The sequence below is a fragment of the Bidens hawaiensis genome, unplaced genomic scaffold, assembly GCF_021521415.1.
Source record: "Bidens hawaiensis isolate Kalapana, Puna unplaced genomic scaffold, B.hawaiensis_p1.1 tig00029296_1, whole genome shotgun sequence".
NCBI lineage: Eukaryota > Viridiplantae > Streptophyta > Magnoliopsida > Asterales > Asteraceae > Bidens > Bidens hawaiensis.
Genome location: NW_027494831.1, coordinates 93,255 through 108,266, shown reverse-complemented (window position 1 = coordinate 108,266; position 15,012 = coordinate 93,255). Strand labels below are relative to the sequence as shown.

Sequence of the window (15,012 nt, the reverse complement as noted above, 5' to 3'; positions counted from 1 at the left end):
CGGTTCGGTTCGGTTCGTTTAAATTTTTATGTTTCGTGTTGACTTCAAAGTTCAATTTTAAACCGTAGTCGCTCGTTTTATGTATGTTTTCTTGTTAACTTTGAGTTTTAGACATTTGGAAGTTGAAAGTCTAGAGGCATTTTGGAGTTTTATAAATTTTGAATTGAAAACTGTGTGTGAAACCAATCTGCTCGGTTTTAACCAAACGCAATTCATGCATAAAAATATCACTTGTTTCTTTAAATTCAAACGGTTTGGTTTGACTCGGTTTCAAACCAAACTAAGTATGAGCAAGCCTATGTTCAGTTCGGCTCGATTCGTGAACAACCCTACTCATAGTCATTGATACTACTTCATTGACGGACCATATTTAAAGAGGTTGCTTTGATGAGATGTGTAATAAAATAATATGTTGAAGTACAGAAGGGTAGTTTCGGCATGAAAAATTGTACTCTCTCTTTTGACGCTAGCTCCACCTCTTTTTGTGGCGGCAAAGCTGGTTTTCTGATCGCCTCAACAATTCATCATAGAGCTCGCTCTGAATACGTGGACGCGCCACGATATTAGCCATGGTCCATTCTAGAACAATAATAATAGTGCTTATACCGGCGTTAAGAAACTCACTACACAAGCTCGCCATCTCTATATCAGTCAGCCTTCTGCCATTTATATTATCTATATCTATATCTATACTATATATAATATAGAAGCGAAGACCTTAAATTTTAAGAGATCCAACAAAAATGTCTTACAAGTGTCTTTTATTCTAAGTGCATAAAAAATCTTACAAGTGTCAATGCATGTCTTAAATTGTTTTTTGGGGCAAAAATGTCTTTTACAATATTTGCACCTGTGTTCATCACTACATAATCATGCGGTTAGAACTTAGAAACACATATTCGCGGCAGGGAACACAAGCTAAGTCCGAGGTTTAGATATAAAACTCGAAATCTCTTAAGCAGTTAAGCTAGACAAGTCAACATCCTGCTGCGTTTGGCTCGTTTACATTCTAAGTGCATAAAAAATCTTATATTCATGGGCTGAATACATTCATCAATTAAAAGCATATATGTCGGCAAAGTTTTCGACCAATGGATTTAAACAAGACGAGTCAAATTTAAGAGAATGCGTTCGTTTTCCAAGTTCAAAACAAGAAAAATCAGAAGAAATCGATTTCAGCTACGGGAGAAGCACGGTGGAGCTTCAACAGCTTCTTAACAAACACCAACTGTTCATCGAAAGCTATATCGCCCATAATATCAATCTTTTTTAGGAAAGGAGAACACTCAAGGAAATACTTGATCAAATATATTTCATTCTCTGAACCTTTAAAAAACCTAAACACCACACTCCGAAGCTCGATCGTCTTGTACTCTACCTCCGGCATTGGAATAAAAACTGGGAACGGGTCATTGCCCTGCAAGAATAATAACTAGTATTTAAATGAAAACTATTTGTATATGAGATTATATGACAAGTAGGGGTGCAAACGAGCCGAGCTACTCGCGAGCTACTCGAGATCGGCTCGTTAAAAAGCTCGATCGACCCGAGCTTAATCGATCCCGAGCCTGAGCTCGAGCCTAAAAGTAAGCTCGTTTAATAAACGAGCCCGAGACCGAGCCCGAGCTTCACTTATCAAGCTCGAGCCAGCTCGCGAACCTAAACGAGCCTGCTATTTATATGATTTTTAAGAATATATATTTAATAATTATTAATTAATATATATAATGTTATGAAAAAATAAATAAAAAAAAACTAAATAATATATATTATTTTATACATAAAACTATAATAGAAAAAAATATATAAAAATAATTATAATTATATAAAAAAATAATTGATAAATAATAAACGAGCCGAGCTCGAGCTTGAAAATCTACCCATGAGTCGAGCTCGAGCTTTGAAAATAGAGCTCGAAACGAGCCGAGCTCGAGCTCTGTGTAAGTTAAACGAACCAAGCCAGAGCCTAGTCGAGCTCAGGCTCGGCTCGGCTCGTTTGGACCCCTAATGACAAGTAGTGTTATTGATACTTACACGCCGAAGTGGTGAGTATATTTCAACGGTCTGCAAATTTGGGAAGTGTATGATCATTTCTAAAGCACATGATAACATAATACCATCACTGAACTCTATTCTTGTTAAATTAAGAGCGGTGACGGAGTGAAAGGCGGTGGAGAACTTGTTTATCGCACCACCTTCTGTCAGCTGTAAGAAAGTGGTAAGAAAAGTCATAAAAGCGTTGTTTCAATATAATGATTAATGAATATGCAGTAAATATTATTTTGAAATAAGGAGAATATATATGCTTCTGTAAAGTAAACTTCAAAGACTCGGCTCAGCCTTACATTGCAGTCTTGAAAATCCAAACCAAGCTCTTGAACTTTTGGAAAATAACCCGCAAGCTCAATCACGTTACTCTCGAGATGACACAATGACAAAGATAATATTTTGAGATTTTCAAGTCTTGCAATCTCAGCCAGTTTCACGCCGCCTGTATAACAAAGATAACCCAACTTCAAAATCTCGAGTAATGGACACCGAGTAAGAAACTCCCCAAGGTCACCGCCTCCAAACAGTACGTCATATGCGAAATCTAAGCTCGTTAGGTTTGGAAAACCACGAAAACCAGGTGGAGGATTGAAACAACAGCCGGAAATATTCAAATGTGTCAACTCTAAACAAGAGAAAAAATGGGTAGGCAACTTCACTCGTGGCTTAGACCAGTATGTAAGCGTGAGGTCCTTAATTCCTCTTTTCGACAAGAACAATAAATAGTGATGAATATCTTCAGCCTCCAATAGGGTGAGGATAAGGACAGACTTTGTTACGACACCGTGAATATGAAGAAGAAGTCTACTTATAATCGTCCCAAAACTATTTTCGCCTTTTCGTTCTATTAAATACGCAAAGAAGTTTGCATCAAATTTGAGCTCGCTAAGCATAGTCCATTTGAACCTCCAGTGTCTCGACAACATAGCAGTCCTCACTGCATCTTGTAATGGCAGTCGATGCAGAATATTGGTTGCCACATTATCTGGCAATATGCTAATAAAATCTTCTGGTTCAATCTCGGTTGCCATCAAAATCTGTCGAATGAGCCAAAAAAAAATGTTTTAAGGATATAAGTAAAGTCTGAACAGAATCATAGAGCTGTTAACGAACCGAACGTACAACGAACAGTTTGTGAATGGTTTGGTGGGAAATTCGTTTTTGCTCGTTTAATAAATGAACAAACTTGAACAAAAAATTTTGTTCGTTAGTTAAATGAATGAACATGAACAAAGATTGTGTTCGTGAACGTTCAGTAATGTGTTCATTTATGTTCATTTACGCTCGTTTGTTTATGTTCGTTCGTTAAAGGTTTGTTTTATATTTTTATAATATTATTTGTAATACGCAACCTAACATTTAAATTTTGTAATTTTATTGTTTATGTTCAGGTTGTTCCGTTAACGGTTTGTTATTAAAAGTGCTGCTTTAACTAACAACAAATCTAACTTGTGCTTCATTGACATTATCAGAATATGACAGTGATTGGTGGATGAATCGATGCTTATGTTTATGGTTATTAATTATTATTATCTCAAGTGCTTAAATTTATATTTAATTAAGGTGATGATTATGCCAATTAAAAAATTTTGCCTTTTTTTTCCTTAAATAGTACACGTTCGTTTGCATTCATGAACAAGTTAAATTCCTTAACAAACGAACACGAACAAGATTTTCCGTTCGGTTAGCGTTCACGAACCATTCCATTCAGGAACAAAATTGTTCCTGAACAATTTTAATGCTAAACAAACAAACATGAACAAGGCTTCGCTCCGTTCCGTTCGTTTACAGCCGAGAATCACAAACAATTCATATATATATATATCACACACACACCAAATTTTTTATACAAAATTTTCAATTTTGACCAAAAAGCGATGGGGTAGCGACTAGCAATTAACAGGGGATTAATCGGCGCCTAGTCGGGTTTTTACAACCGGGGTCTAAGATACCTAATTGTGTTTAACTAAGTAAAAAGTTTAGATCTTGCACACAAAACAAGTATCATTATTTCTACAAATTGAGATAATAAGCAGCAATTGAGCTGAAAATGAAATCATACTATGTATTATATGATTGATGATGTAATTACAAATGAAATCACGCACCGTATATTGAGAACGATTAAAACTGAGGGGAGAAATTAGGGCATCTTTGGTTGATTGATTGATGAATGAAAAGAGGAATGATTAATATTATGGGCTAAAGAGTTTGATTAAGAAAAAAAGGCTACAATTCTTTAGCCCAACACAATGTTTATTGAGTTGTAAAAAGCGGGTATGGTCAACAAAAGTTAAAATCGGGTCGGGTAGGAACCGGTTCTAAGTAAAGTCAGGTATTTGAACGGGTTTTCTGTGTTTTTTTGGGTTTCAGGTAGGGTCGGGTTTTGACAGGTATTTTCGGTTCTGGTTTCGGGTACGCTTCTCGGGAGAAATCCTATACCAGGTCGTACCCGCAGGTCGCATACGGATAGGAACCGGTTCCGTTTCGGGTCTGGAACCGGGTATTTTGTGCACCTCTAGTCACGTATCAAGATTGTAGGAACCGGTTTCGGGTTTAGTCAATAAAATCAAGAACCGGGTCAGGTCATAACTGGTTTTAGGTATGGTAAGGTGTGTGACCGGTTTTGCCGGGCTTTTATCATGTTTTGGTCGGGTTTGGTAGGGTCGAGGTGGAACTGGTTCCAGTGGGTCTGGTTCGGTTTCGGGTCTGGGCACGGTTTCTCTGAGAAACTTAAACCTGGTTCGTACTCGCGAATCGGGTATACAGGGTCCGAAAGTGGTTTTAAGTCCACCTCTAGGCGGGCCCATGATTTTTCATTAGTGGGGGGGGGGGAAGCTAATTTTTAAAAAAGACGGGTTAATTACTGATAGTTTGTTTGGAAAAAGTACGCTAAAAGTCTAAAATTGATGGTGACCTAAAACGCTAAAATTCATGAGCCTAACTTTTCACCCTCTTGTGTGCGATTTCAAAATGGGTTGTAACAATTATGGTTTTATATAATTCAAGTAAGAAATCAAACAATTGGTAGTTTTATGGGATTCAAGGCATAAAGGGCATGATAAAAAAAAGGCAAGTAATCAAAGAAATCAATTAATCAAACCCACTTCCATCAGCACCCCCTTATTCACTAAAAATCGCTTTGGTTTGAACTCTTATTACTCATCCCGGACCCTTGGGTCCAGGGCCTTTTCACTCACCATGAATTGAAATTGGTTCCCTACATGATCATGTACCCTTGTACATCCACATCTTTCATGACCTTACGAGGCTATGCGCACGCGGGCGTCTCCCCAACCTTTCCAAAACCACTACTTTCATGTACAAGTTAAAATGACCCATTTCAACCTTTGACTAGTTTAACTAAATGATTTAAAGTAAGTCATGTGTATTTTAAGTATGCCCGTATCAACTTCTAATATTTCTAACATTAATAAAAAAAAATTTATTTGAATAAACTAAATTTTATTGATCAACACGACATGGTAATTTTGTATAGAAATAATCTGAACATAAAAAAAAGGAAAATCAAAAAGACAAAAGAAAAACAAAAAAGAAAAGAAAGGTATCCAACATCCGCTTCCTCATTGTTTCATTTCATTTACAACCCCATCTATCCTCGCGCATTAAAGTGTCCATATAATTGTACATCGTAAACATACTCATGTGTATGCATATATGTGTATATTGCATGAGGTGGTTCATTTCTAAGCCCGAGAAGAAAGTTGTGCTGTCAAAGGATTCTTCATGACAACCCCAAACTCGGTCTTCTCAGAAAGATCAACTTCACAACCATCAGGGACAATCCAGTTGAAATACCAGATTAAATTAGCCACAAAATACTCCAAATGAAGCATAGCCAAATCAGAACCAGGACAAATCCTTCTTCCAACACCAAAAGGCATCATTTTTATCCCTTTCCTTCCACTAATATCAAACACGCCATCATGCACCAAAAATCGCTCTGGTTTGAACTCCATGGGCTCATCCCAAACGTTTGGGTCGAGACCCATCTCACTCACCATGAAATTGATGGTGGAACTGTGACACCCCGCTAAATCGATCATGTTCATTCAAATATTAAAGTTGAATCCTTAACATTAGTTTCCTTTGGATTTAATTTTGTTAAGTTTAATCGTAACGAGTATAGCATAGCCATGATGCATTTCATTTAAGTAAACTAATACCTTTATTAAATTAAATAATAAACCATATGTTGTTAAGCATAAATTAATTTAAAATACATAATGAAATTAATGTTATGCATTGAACTACCAAAACTTAGGGTAAAAAAAAGGAAAATCCATTCTTTACAAAAGATAGATCATAATCTAACCAGCTCCATGTCTTCCTTTGACTTCGCCCCTGTCCCTTTTGATTTAATTCAATCATCACATAACCATGTATTTATTATTCTTTTTGCAAATCCTAACTTATATTTTCAAGCAACCTATTTACACATCATACTTTCATTACATTATTTTTATTGGTTATAACCCACCTCCATACTTTCAGTAGTAGATTTACTTGCTTTTCTTCTTTGTTGACCATAACACTCCATCACCTTTCATTTTCATGTCATCTCTACTATTGATGGCTTGTACAACATGTCCACACCATACCTTGTTTGTATTGTTACTTGAGATCTTCAAACATATCTTTCACCACCATACTTCTTTCATGAAATGCTCAAGATATTTGTAATCTTACCCAACCATTTTTCCGTATATATATTATATAGCTGTCCACTCTCACATGTTCATAAAAAAAATAACCAAAAACAAATTCAATTCCATAATCTCCATATATCCTTCTCTATGATCGGCTCACACCCAAGAATCCTCACCAACCCACTTTTGAAGCCATAAACACACACACCTCCACATATATACTCTCATAAACACACACACACACACACCTCCACATATATACTCTCATAAACCCATTTTATTAGTCATGATTATCCATTTTAAACCTTCTTTAGATACTTATTAGCACAACTTAGCATTGCATAGATAAATTATAACCATTATTTCTACATCACATTTTTTCATGCATGCTATATATATTTAGCTTACTTAGCATCTTAAAGCTAAGTAAGCTAAACTCATCTAAGTCTAGGCTTATACATGTTGACAAAATATGTCAAGCTAAGCTTTCACCCAATTAACAAACTATACACTAAGCATGTTGAAGGTAAATATATATAGCATGCATGAAAAATGTGATGTAGAAATAATGGTTATAATTTATCTATGCAATGCTAAGTTGTGCTAATAAGTATCTAAAGAAGGTTTAAAATGGATAATCATGACTAATAAAATGGGTTTTATGAGTCAAAATGAACTTAAACACTAATAGTTCTACTATAAAAATATACATCGGTATTGGTAAATTATAGTGGGAAATATAGACTTTATCAAAAGTATATAAATATTGTTAATTTTAGTAAAACACGGACCTTTGTAAATTATATTAATCTATGATACAAAAATATAGCTCAATGGATTTTTAAGTGGGAACATACATCTTAAAAGGAAGCAAATATTACTTTTTAAAATAAATAAAATAAACGTATTTAAGCCATAAACGTATTTTATAATATTTCATAACTTAAAATTAACAAGGATGAATTTTTATAAAGTTTATGTTAAGACGCTTATATATTTTATTAAGCTCAAATACGACTATAAATAGAAACTATATTAATTTGTCTAGAATGGCTACCAATAAGAGTTATGTATTTTGTCAAACTAACAATGAATAAACGATAGAATATACGTTGAAACACATTTTAAATAGAAAATATAACACTTTGATAACAATGGTAACTTTTACATAAATATAGATATGTTAAAAACAAAAATAATAATGTTTACGAGTAACAATCCAAAACGGTATACAGTTGGTTGGAAGTTACGAACAAAATGTAACATATTACATTTTACTTGAAATATTGAACACAACTTAATGGAATGTTATCTAGAAATAAATATATATATTTTTATATATCTATCTACTACTCGAACGAACGAGTCGTTCGTAGTTAAGAGAAACGATAATAAAGTGAAAATGACATAAATAAGATATTTAATCTTAATATTTATATAATTATATAAATATATTTCCAAAAATAATTTATAAACACTTATCATTATCAGGTCGTTCAAAATTAAACACAATATTAGTGGGTGAAAGCGACTAGCATAACCAAGTTATTCAAAGATTATATCCGTGCAATATTAAAGTAATCTATTATGTGCTAGGTCACATCTAGACCAGTAGTTCGCTGAGACTTTGTATTGTCTGACGCTCATTGATCATTGCTCACGAGGTGAGTCTCACGGCCCCATTTTTACTGTTTTATAACTATTGGGGGGGGGGGGGGGCATACTAGTCTTGTTTTATTTGATAATGCGAAAACAAAGCTCTATTTTATCATGAGGTGTTTGGTTCAAGAGCTCGAGAAGTCCCTATCTAAGTATAACCATTAGCTATGGATTTAGCCGTGGAAATATCGAATAGTACTATTGGGTTTGACACCCCGTATCATGGTTAGTCGCACTAATCGCCGGTCTGGAGGATCTAATGATAGCAATATTGTCCAAATTGTATCCCGCCTAGCGGGAAATGGGGCAAGGATCTCAGGTCATGGTTTGGTTATGTCTCATGGAGTTACATAATGAATAACTCAATCCGTTGGGTCATATTTGGGAAATCATTAAACTTATGTCATTTTGAAAACAATTACTATTGTTGTAAACCTTAAACTTTAAATTTGTATCCAATGCATGTTTGTGTTTGCAATAATCATATGCTTACGATATACATGACGTCACACACTCGCCCTTCCGTTTTGGCAGGGTGTGGCAGGAACCATGTGGGATCGTGTAGCCTTGCATGTCCACCTCCTTCGTGACCTTATGGGGCAACAAAAAATGCACCGGTGGGTGTCTTCTCAACCCTTCCAAAACCACAGCTTTCAAGTACGACATTTTATGTAAATCCTCTTTCGTTTAAAACTGATTCTGACTCTAACTCCACCCCTTTTCTTGGCGGTGGAGGTGGTGGTCCTGCCACTTCTACAATTTCATCATAGAGCTTGCTTTGAATATGTGGATGCTTAACGATATTAGCGATGATATTGTGGAGCATAGTGGTGGTGTCAATATCAGCGTTAAGAAACTCACTACACAAGCTCGCTATCTCTGTCAGTCAGCCTTGTGTCATTTCCACTATTATTATTATTGTTATCTTCTCGCGGATACTGTAGATTTACTAGCATGTCAACATAAGCCACGATGCCTTCATTTCCTAATCCAGCCTCCAGGTTAGCCGATTTGACTCTGGACTTGATGAGTGGAACAAGGACTTCATCTCTATCACGACGTGATTTCTCAAACTCTTTCCATCTGTTTCTAAACAGTATTTTCCCCAAAGTTGGGAAAAGAGTGAGCACTGCAAACCGCCCTGAAGCGAAACTTAACAGTTGGTTACGTTGTATTTTAGCAAGCTCGTTGATCTTACTATCGTCAACCTTCTCTCCAAAGCACATAAACACCAAGAGGGAGAACATAGCATATCGGAAATGGTCAACCACTTTGACTCCATCACTCTCTTGACATTCTTGACGTTGGTCAATCAATATTCGAAGCACCCACTTGCGAACCCATGAGTACGACTTGAAACGTGTTGGATGCATGATCTCGGTGGCAAGATTCCTACGAAGGACCCGCCATGCAGGGCCATAGGAGGTAATAGATATTGTACGTGTGATGGCGGATTTAGGGCGGTCAGAGAAGACTGCACCCTTTTGAATGAGGATTTGGTAGGCTAGAGAACGATCGCTGACAAAGATGTTAGGTGTAAAACCAAAGGAAAGAACGAAAATCAGTCCGTATCTAGCCTTGAGGTTTATGAGAATTGGTTTGAACTTCATGGGGGGATAGGTTAGTTGTAGATAGATGACAGAGAGTAGCGGTGGCCCTGGCGGTAGCCGCTTGCCGTCACTCCTGCGAAGTATTATGAACTTGATGATGGTGGTGACGCAAAGAGAAACGACTATGATGAACCATGTTTCCATGATCAATTCAACTAATGAAGTTATAAGTTATGTTGTTGATTAGTGTTTTGATTTGTCTATATATATTCTTGATTTTGTGAAAGTAAACTCAAAAGATAGCATTTGCTTTATATTAGAAATGTTTAAATAAAGGTTTAGTTAATATAATTGTAGCCCTTATTCAAAGGTCAACTACAATATTTTACAACTTCATTGATACGTAGCATTGATAACATCATAACATAGCTTAGCTAGGAAGAAAAGAGAAATATTTTATAGGGCATGTAAGAATTTGCTAATTTTCAGATTAGTTCCGTGTCCGTGTCACGTTAACATTTTTATAAAAAATATTAAAACTGAAAATAATAATGTTTCATTGTTTATATGATTAATGAATAAGATATTACGTGTCAAATTTTATATTAGACGGCGGATAAAGTACTAACACACAAAGGAGAATGTGACAATGACCTCGATATTAGGTAATAATTTGATTTTTTTAGAGTAAATTGTGGTTTCCGTTCATGCAGTTTGTTCAAATATGTGATTTAGTCCAATAGTTTTAAATTTGCGATTTTCATCCCTGTAGTTTCATTTTACTTGCAATTAAACCCAAATTCATTAACCATGTTAAGTCTGGTTGTTAAACCCATTAGCGTGCCCCTCACGTAAGGAGCAGTTTTGTCCTTTTTCTCCCCAAATAAGCCTCAATCCTAATTCGCAAGCCCCCTTACGTAAGGGGCGGGGGTGTATTTGGGGGAAAAAAGGACAAAAATGCCCCTCACGTCAAGGGCACGCTGATGGGTTTAACGACCAAACTTAACAAGATTAGTGCATTCGGATTTAATTGCAAGTGAAATGAAACCATAGGGACGAAAATCGCAAATATGAACTATTGGACTAAAACCGTAGATTTGGATAAACTACATAGACAAAAACAACAATCCACTCTTTAATATTAAAATTTCAATTTTAAACAAAATTAAAATTAGATAGCTCACTTGATAGAGACCAATCACCAAAGTCACTTGTTTTTAAAAGGAAGGTTCCAAATTCACGCCTAGACAAAGAGTAACATGTTAAACAAAATGAAATTAAATCCAATTACCTTAAATGTTAGTTACCTTTAAGATTCTACTAACCAAATCCAACAATAGCTACATCACCTTTGTATCATAAATTGCTCTTATGTAATATCACAGTTCAAGATAACAGATGAAAGAAAAAGAAATCTTTATTGAAGTCTGGATGCAAGTAAACAGGCATCAAATGGTGTTAAATATAAAACAACGGAATACATATTCGATTGATTCTTACCTAGTTTGGGTGAAACCGGTCCATATTAAATTCGATTATCTAGTTTAAAATCGTTTGAGATATATATGTTGGAAACATGTTTAAATCGGTTAAAACTAAGTATGACGAATATTGGTACCAGTTTGTCACGCTGCCATGTCAGAATCGGTTTAGTAGTCATGAAACAGATACGATACCGATACTCGTAAAACTTACGATATCAGAAAAATAACATATTTTATTCAAGACAAGTTTTCAGTCGTCCACTTCCACAATTTGTTTACATCTTGTTGTAATTTTCCGACGGTCCTTGTTTTGAGGTCCTAGTCAGGTGTGGTGAATGAAGTTTAACTTTCAAAAAAAAAGTTAAAGGTAAATAGATTAAGTTACATTAATTGAAGTATATATCTATACCAACTTGGATGTATTTAACATTAATAAGATACTAGTTTTATTCCATTAACTAACTTTAATCCATCAACACAACATGATAGTTTTGAATAGTAATAACACAAGCATAAATATAAAAAGAAAGAAAAAAGCGAAAAAGATATCCAACCTCCACCGGAGAAGAAATTTGTGCTCTTAGAGGATTCTTTATGACAACGGTATACTCAACCTTTTTAGAAAAATCAATATGATAGCCATCAAAAACAGACCAATTGAAAAACCAAATCAGATTGGCAACAAAATACTCCAAATGAAGCAGAGCCAAATCAGAACCAGGACATGTTCTCCTTCATGCACCAAAAGGCATCATCTTTATGCCTTTCTTTCCGGTTACATCAAATGCACCGCCATCCATCAAGAACCGCTCTGGTTTGAACTCCATCGGTTCATCCCAGACCTTCGGATTCAAACCCATTTCATCCACCATGAAATTGACGATGGCACCCAGCGGGATTGTGTAAACTTGTACCTCCATGTCTTTCTTTTACCATATGGGGAAGCACAAAATGCCCTGGTGGGTGTCTTTTCAAATCCTCCAAAACAACCGCTTTTAGGTAAGGCATTTTCTGTAGATTATCTTCATTTATAACCGGTTCCAGAATTTGGAAATTTTTGAAGTTGAAATTTTTAATGCGGTTTTGGATATGCAAATTCAGGAATTTCGAAATCAATTCGATAAGGTATCAACTACTTTGATAGAAAATATGTTTGGTTTAATTCCTTGTGATTGGTTTTCTAAGTCTGATATATCTAAAATAGTGACATTTTCTGAAATGCATCCGAATGATTTTAGTACGACCGAAAGAGAGTGTCTTTTGGGTGATCTTAAGGTATTTTATCATAAAGTAAAGGAAGAAGATAGGTTTGCAAAACTTAAATGGAATATCTGACCTTACTCGTCTAATGGTGGAAACAAGAAAATATTGTTCTTTTCCTTTGGTATATCAGTTATTGAAGCTAGCATTGGTTTTACCGGTTGCAACTGCAATCGTTGAAAGATGTTTTTCCAAACTAAAGCTTATCAAGACGCATTTACGCAATCGAATGAGTGAAAAGTATTTAAATAATGCTTTAGTTTGTGCGGTTGAAAGAGAAACATTTGATAAAGTAACAGAAGACGATGTAATGGCTCTGTTTCAAGCTTTAAAATGCCGAAGAGGAGAAATCTTTTAGGTATGTCTTTAAATTTATTGATATCGTGTTTCTATTTTTGTTCCGTTTACATTATATGAAATACGGTAAAAAATATTTTTTTAACGTTACCTCTGAAAATCTAATGTAGATCCGCCACTAGATTTGATATGCTTGCTTTTAAGGATCAAATATCCATTATTTAAGTGTTGAAACGTGGGTATTATTATATACACAGCTAAACACTTGTAATGCTGTATTGGTCCACGTTTTCTTTAAACCTTTGGATCTTTACCCAAAGTAGAGCAAGAACCTAAAAGGATTTAAGATGCTTATTTAAAAAACAATAAAATAACATCATGATTTAGATTGGATCTCGATAAAACAACTCATCAATTAGTAGTTGATTAGTGTTTAATGACTTTGAATTATCTATTTTTATCTTTTTAGTTCATGATTTTGCTCAAATACTTTGTTTCGGCTCAAATATTTTTTTTATTTTTAGTAATTTTTTGTTTTCTCATTTTCATTAAATAACTTAACATTATCAATTAATTGAATTATCTTTTTACGCTTTCTTTTTATCTAATATTAAACTTTTGTTAGAAAAACCCTAATGACATTGTATTAGGCTAGTCAGTATCTATCTTTCTAAATTAATTAATTTATGGCATTTTGATGTCCTTGTGTAATCAATTAAACTCAATTTCCTTCAAATTTAAAAAGAATCTAAGAATCAAACCCAACATTAGCTTCTATATTAATAGTGAAAGCTTCACAGAATACAAATCGGTTTGAGATATATGTGTTGAAAACAACTTTAAACCGGTTAAAACCAAACCAAATTAAATTTATTTTGAAAACTTATTTCAAATCCAAATCGCTTTGGACGAAACCAATTTTAACTTCCTTTAACCAAATCCGAATAAGATTTAAAACCGAGATCTGATTTAGCCCGAAATCTCTAGATGGAACAAAGATAATGTTTGCTTACAACCTCTACAAAAACTAAAGTTGAAAATCCATTTCAATGCACACATATAAAAGTCGTTTTTAAGTATAAAATGACAATCACCCCATTTAAAAGAACGTACAAAATGACAGCCGGTCCAAAATAATTCATGATCTTTTGGTCTAGTAGTGTGATATCTCTCTCACGTATGTAAGGTTATGAGTTTAAATCCTTATAAGTACAAGGTAACTTGAAAATTTTCAATTCTCATAGATGTTGTAATCATTAATTACTATTACTGACACGAAATCAAAATAGTAAACTTCAAATTTTACAATATATCCTTTTTAATTAATATCAACGATCGCATATCCTCTTTTAAACTGTATACAAGTTTTTAATGCATACTATAATACTTTTCAAGTATTGTTTGGGCCTACGTTTATAAACAGTTAAGGCCACCTCCACCTTTTTTTGGGCGGCAGAGGTGGTGGCTCGACAACCGCAACAATTTCATAATAGAGCTTCTTTGAATGTGAGGATGCTTCGCAATAGGAAGTAGTGGATAGTGTACGTGATGACGTATTTAGAACGGTTGAAGAAAACGATACCCTTTTGAATGAGGATTTTGGCGGGCCAAAGAATGGCCGTTGACGAAGATTTTAGGTGCGAATCCGTACGGAAAGAGCGAGGATCGGTTCGTACTTGATTTTGTGAAAGTAAAAAAAGTTAATATATATTTGCTTTCGTATTAGAAATATTAAAATTGATTTTTAATTAAGATAATTGTAGCACTTATTCAACAGTCAACTAATATATTTTATAACTCCATTGATCTATTACTTGTGGAAGAAGGAAATGTCATGTTAATATTTTGGCAAAAAATATTAAAACTAAATACAATAATATTTTGTTATTTATATTTATATTACTAATGAAACTTTCTTAATTAGTTTATTATAGTTTTGCATCGAAAAGTATCCAAAGATACATGTATCAAAAAAGGATAGCCAACATCCCTCTTTAATCCTTCATTTACATTGTAAATTAACGTGTTACCGTGCCTATATGT

The 15,012-nt window shown here is 34.5% G+C and overlaps 1 protein-coding gene and 2 pseudogenes across 1 annotated transcript; all 3 read right to left on the bottom strand.

The window, feature by feature from the left end:
- Positions 1-1,146: 1,146 nt before the first annotated feature.
- Positions 1,147-4,217, bottom strand: LOC143578563 (F-box/FBD/LRR-repeat protein At1g13570-like). The gene is made up of 4 exons (XM_077062104.1): positions 4,158-4,217; positions 2,346-3,086; positions 2,035-2,205; positions 1,147-1,417 (listed from the first exon to the last, which is right to left on the bottom strand). Exons 2-4 carry the CDS (start codon positions 3,078-3,080, stop codon positions 1,160-1,162), a joined length of 1,164 nt encoding a protein of 387 aa, XP_076918219.1. The 5' UTR covers positions 3,081-3,086; positions 4,158-4,217; the 3' UTR covers positions 1,147-1,159.
- Positions 4,218-5,756: 1,539 nt separating this feature from the next.
- LOC143578572 (cytochrome P450 89A2 pseudogene) lies at positions 5,757-6,116 on the bottom strand (annotated as a pseudogene).
- A 2,751-nt stretch (positions 6,117-8,867) lies between these two features.
- LOC143578571 (cytochrome P450 89A9 pseudogene) lies at positions 8,868-10,150 on the bottom strand (annotated as a pseudogene).
- Positions 10,151-15,012: the final 4,862 nt, after the last annotated feature.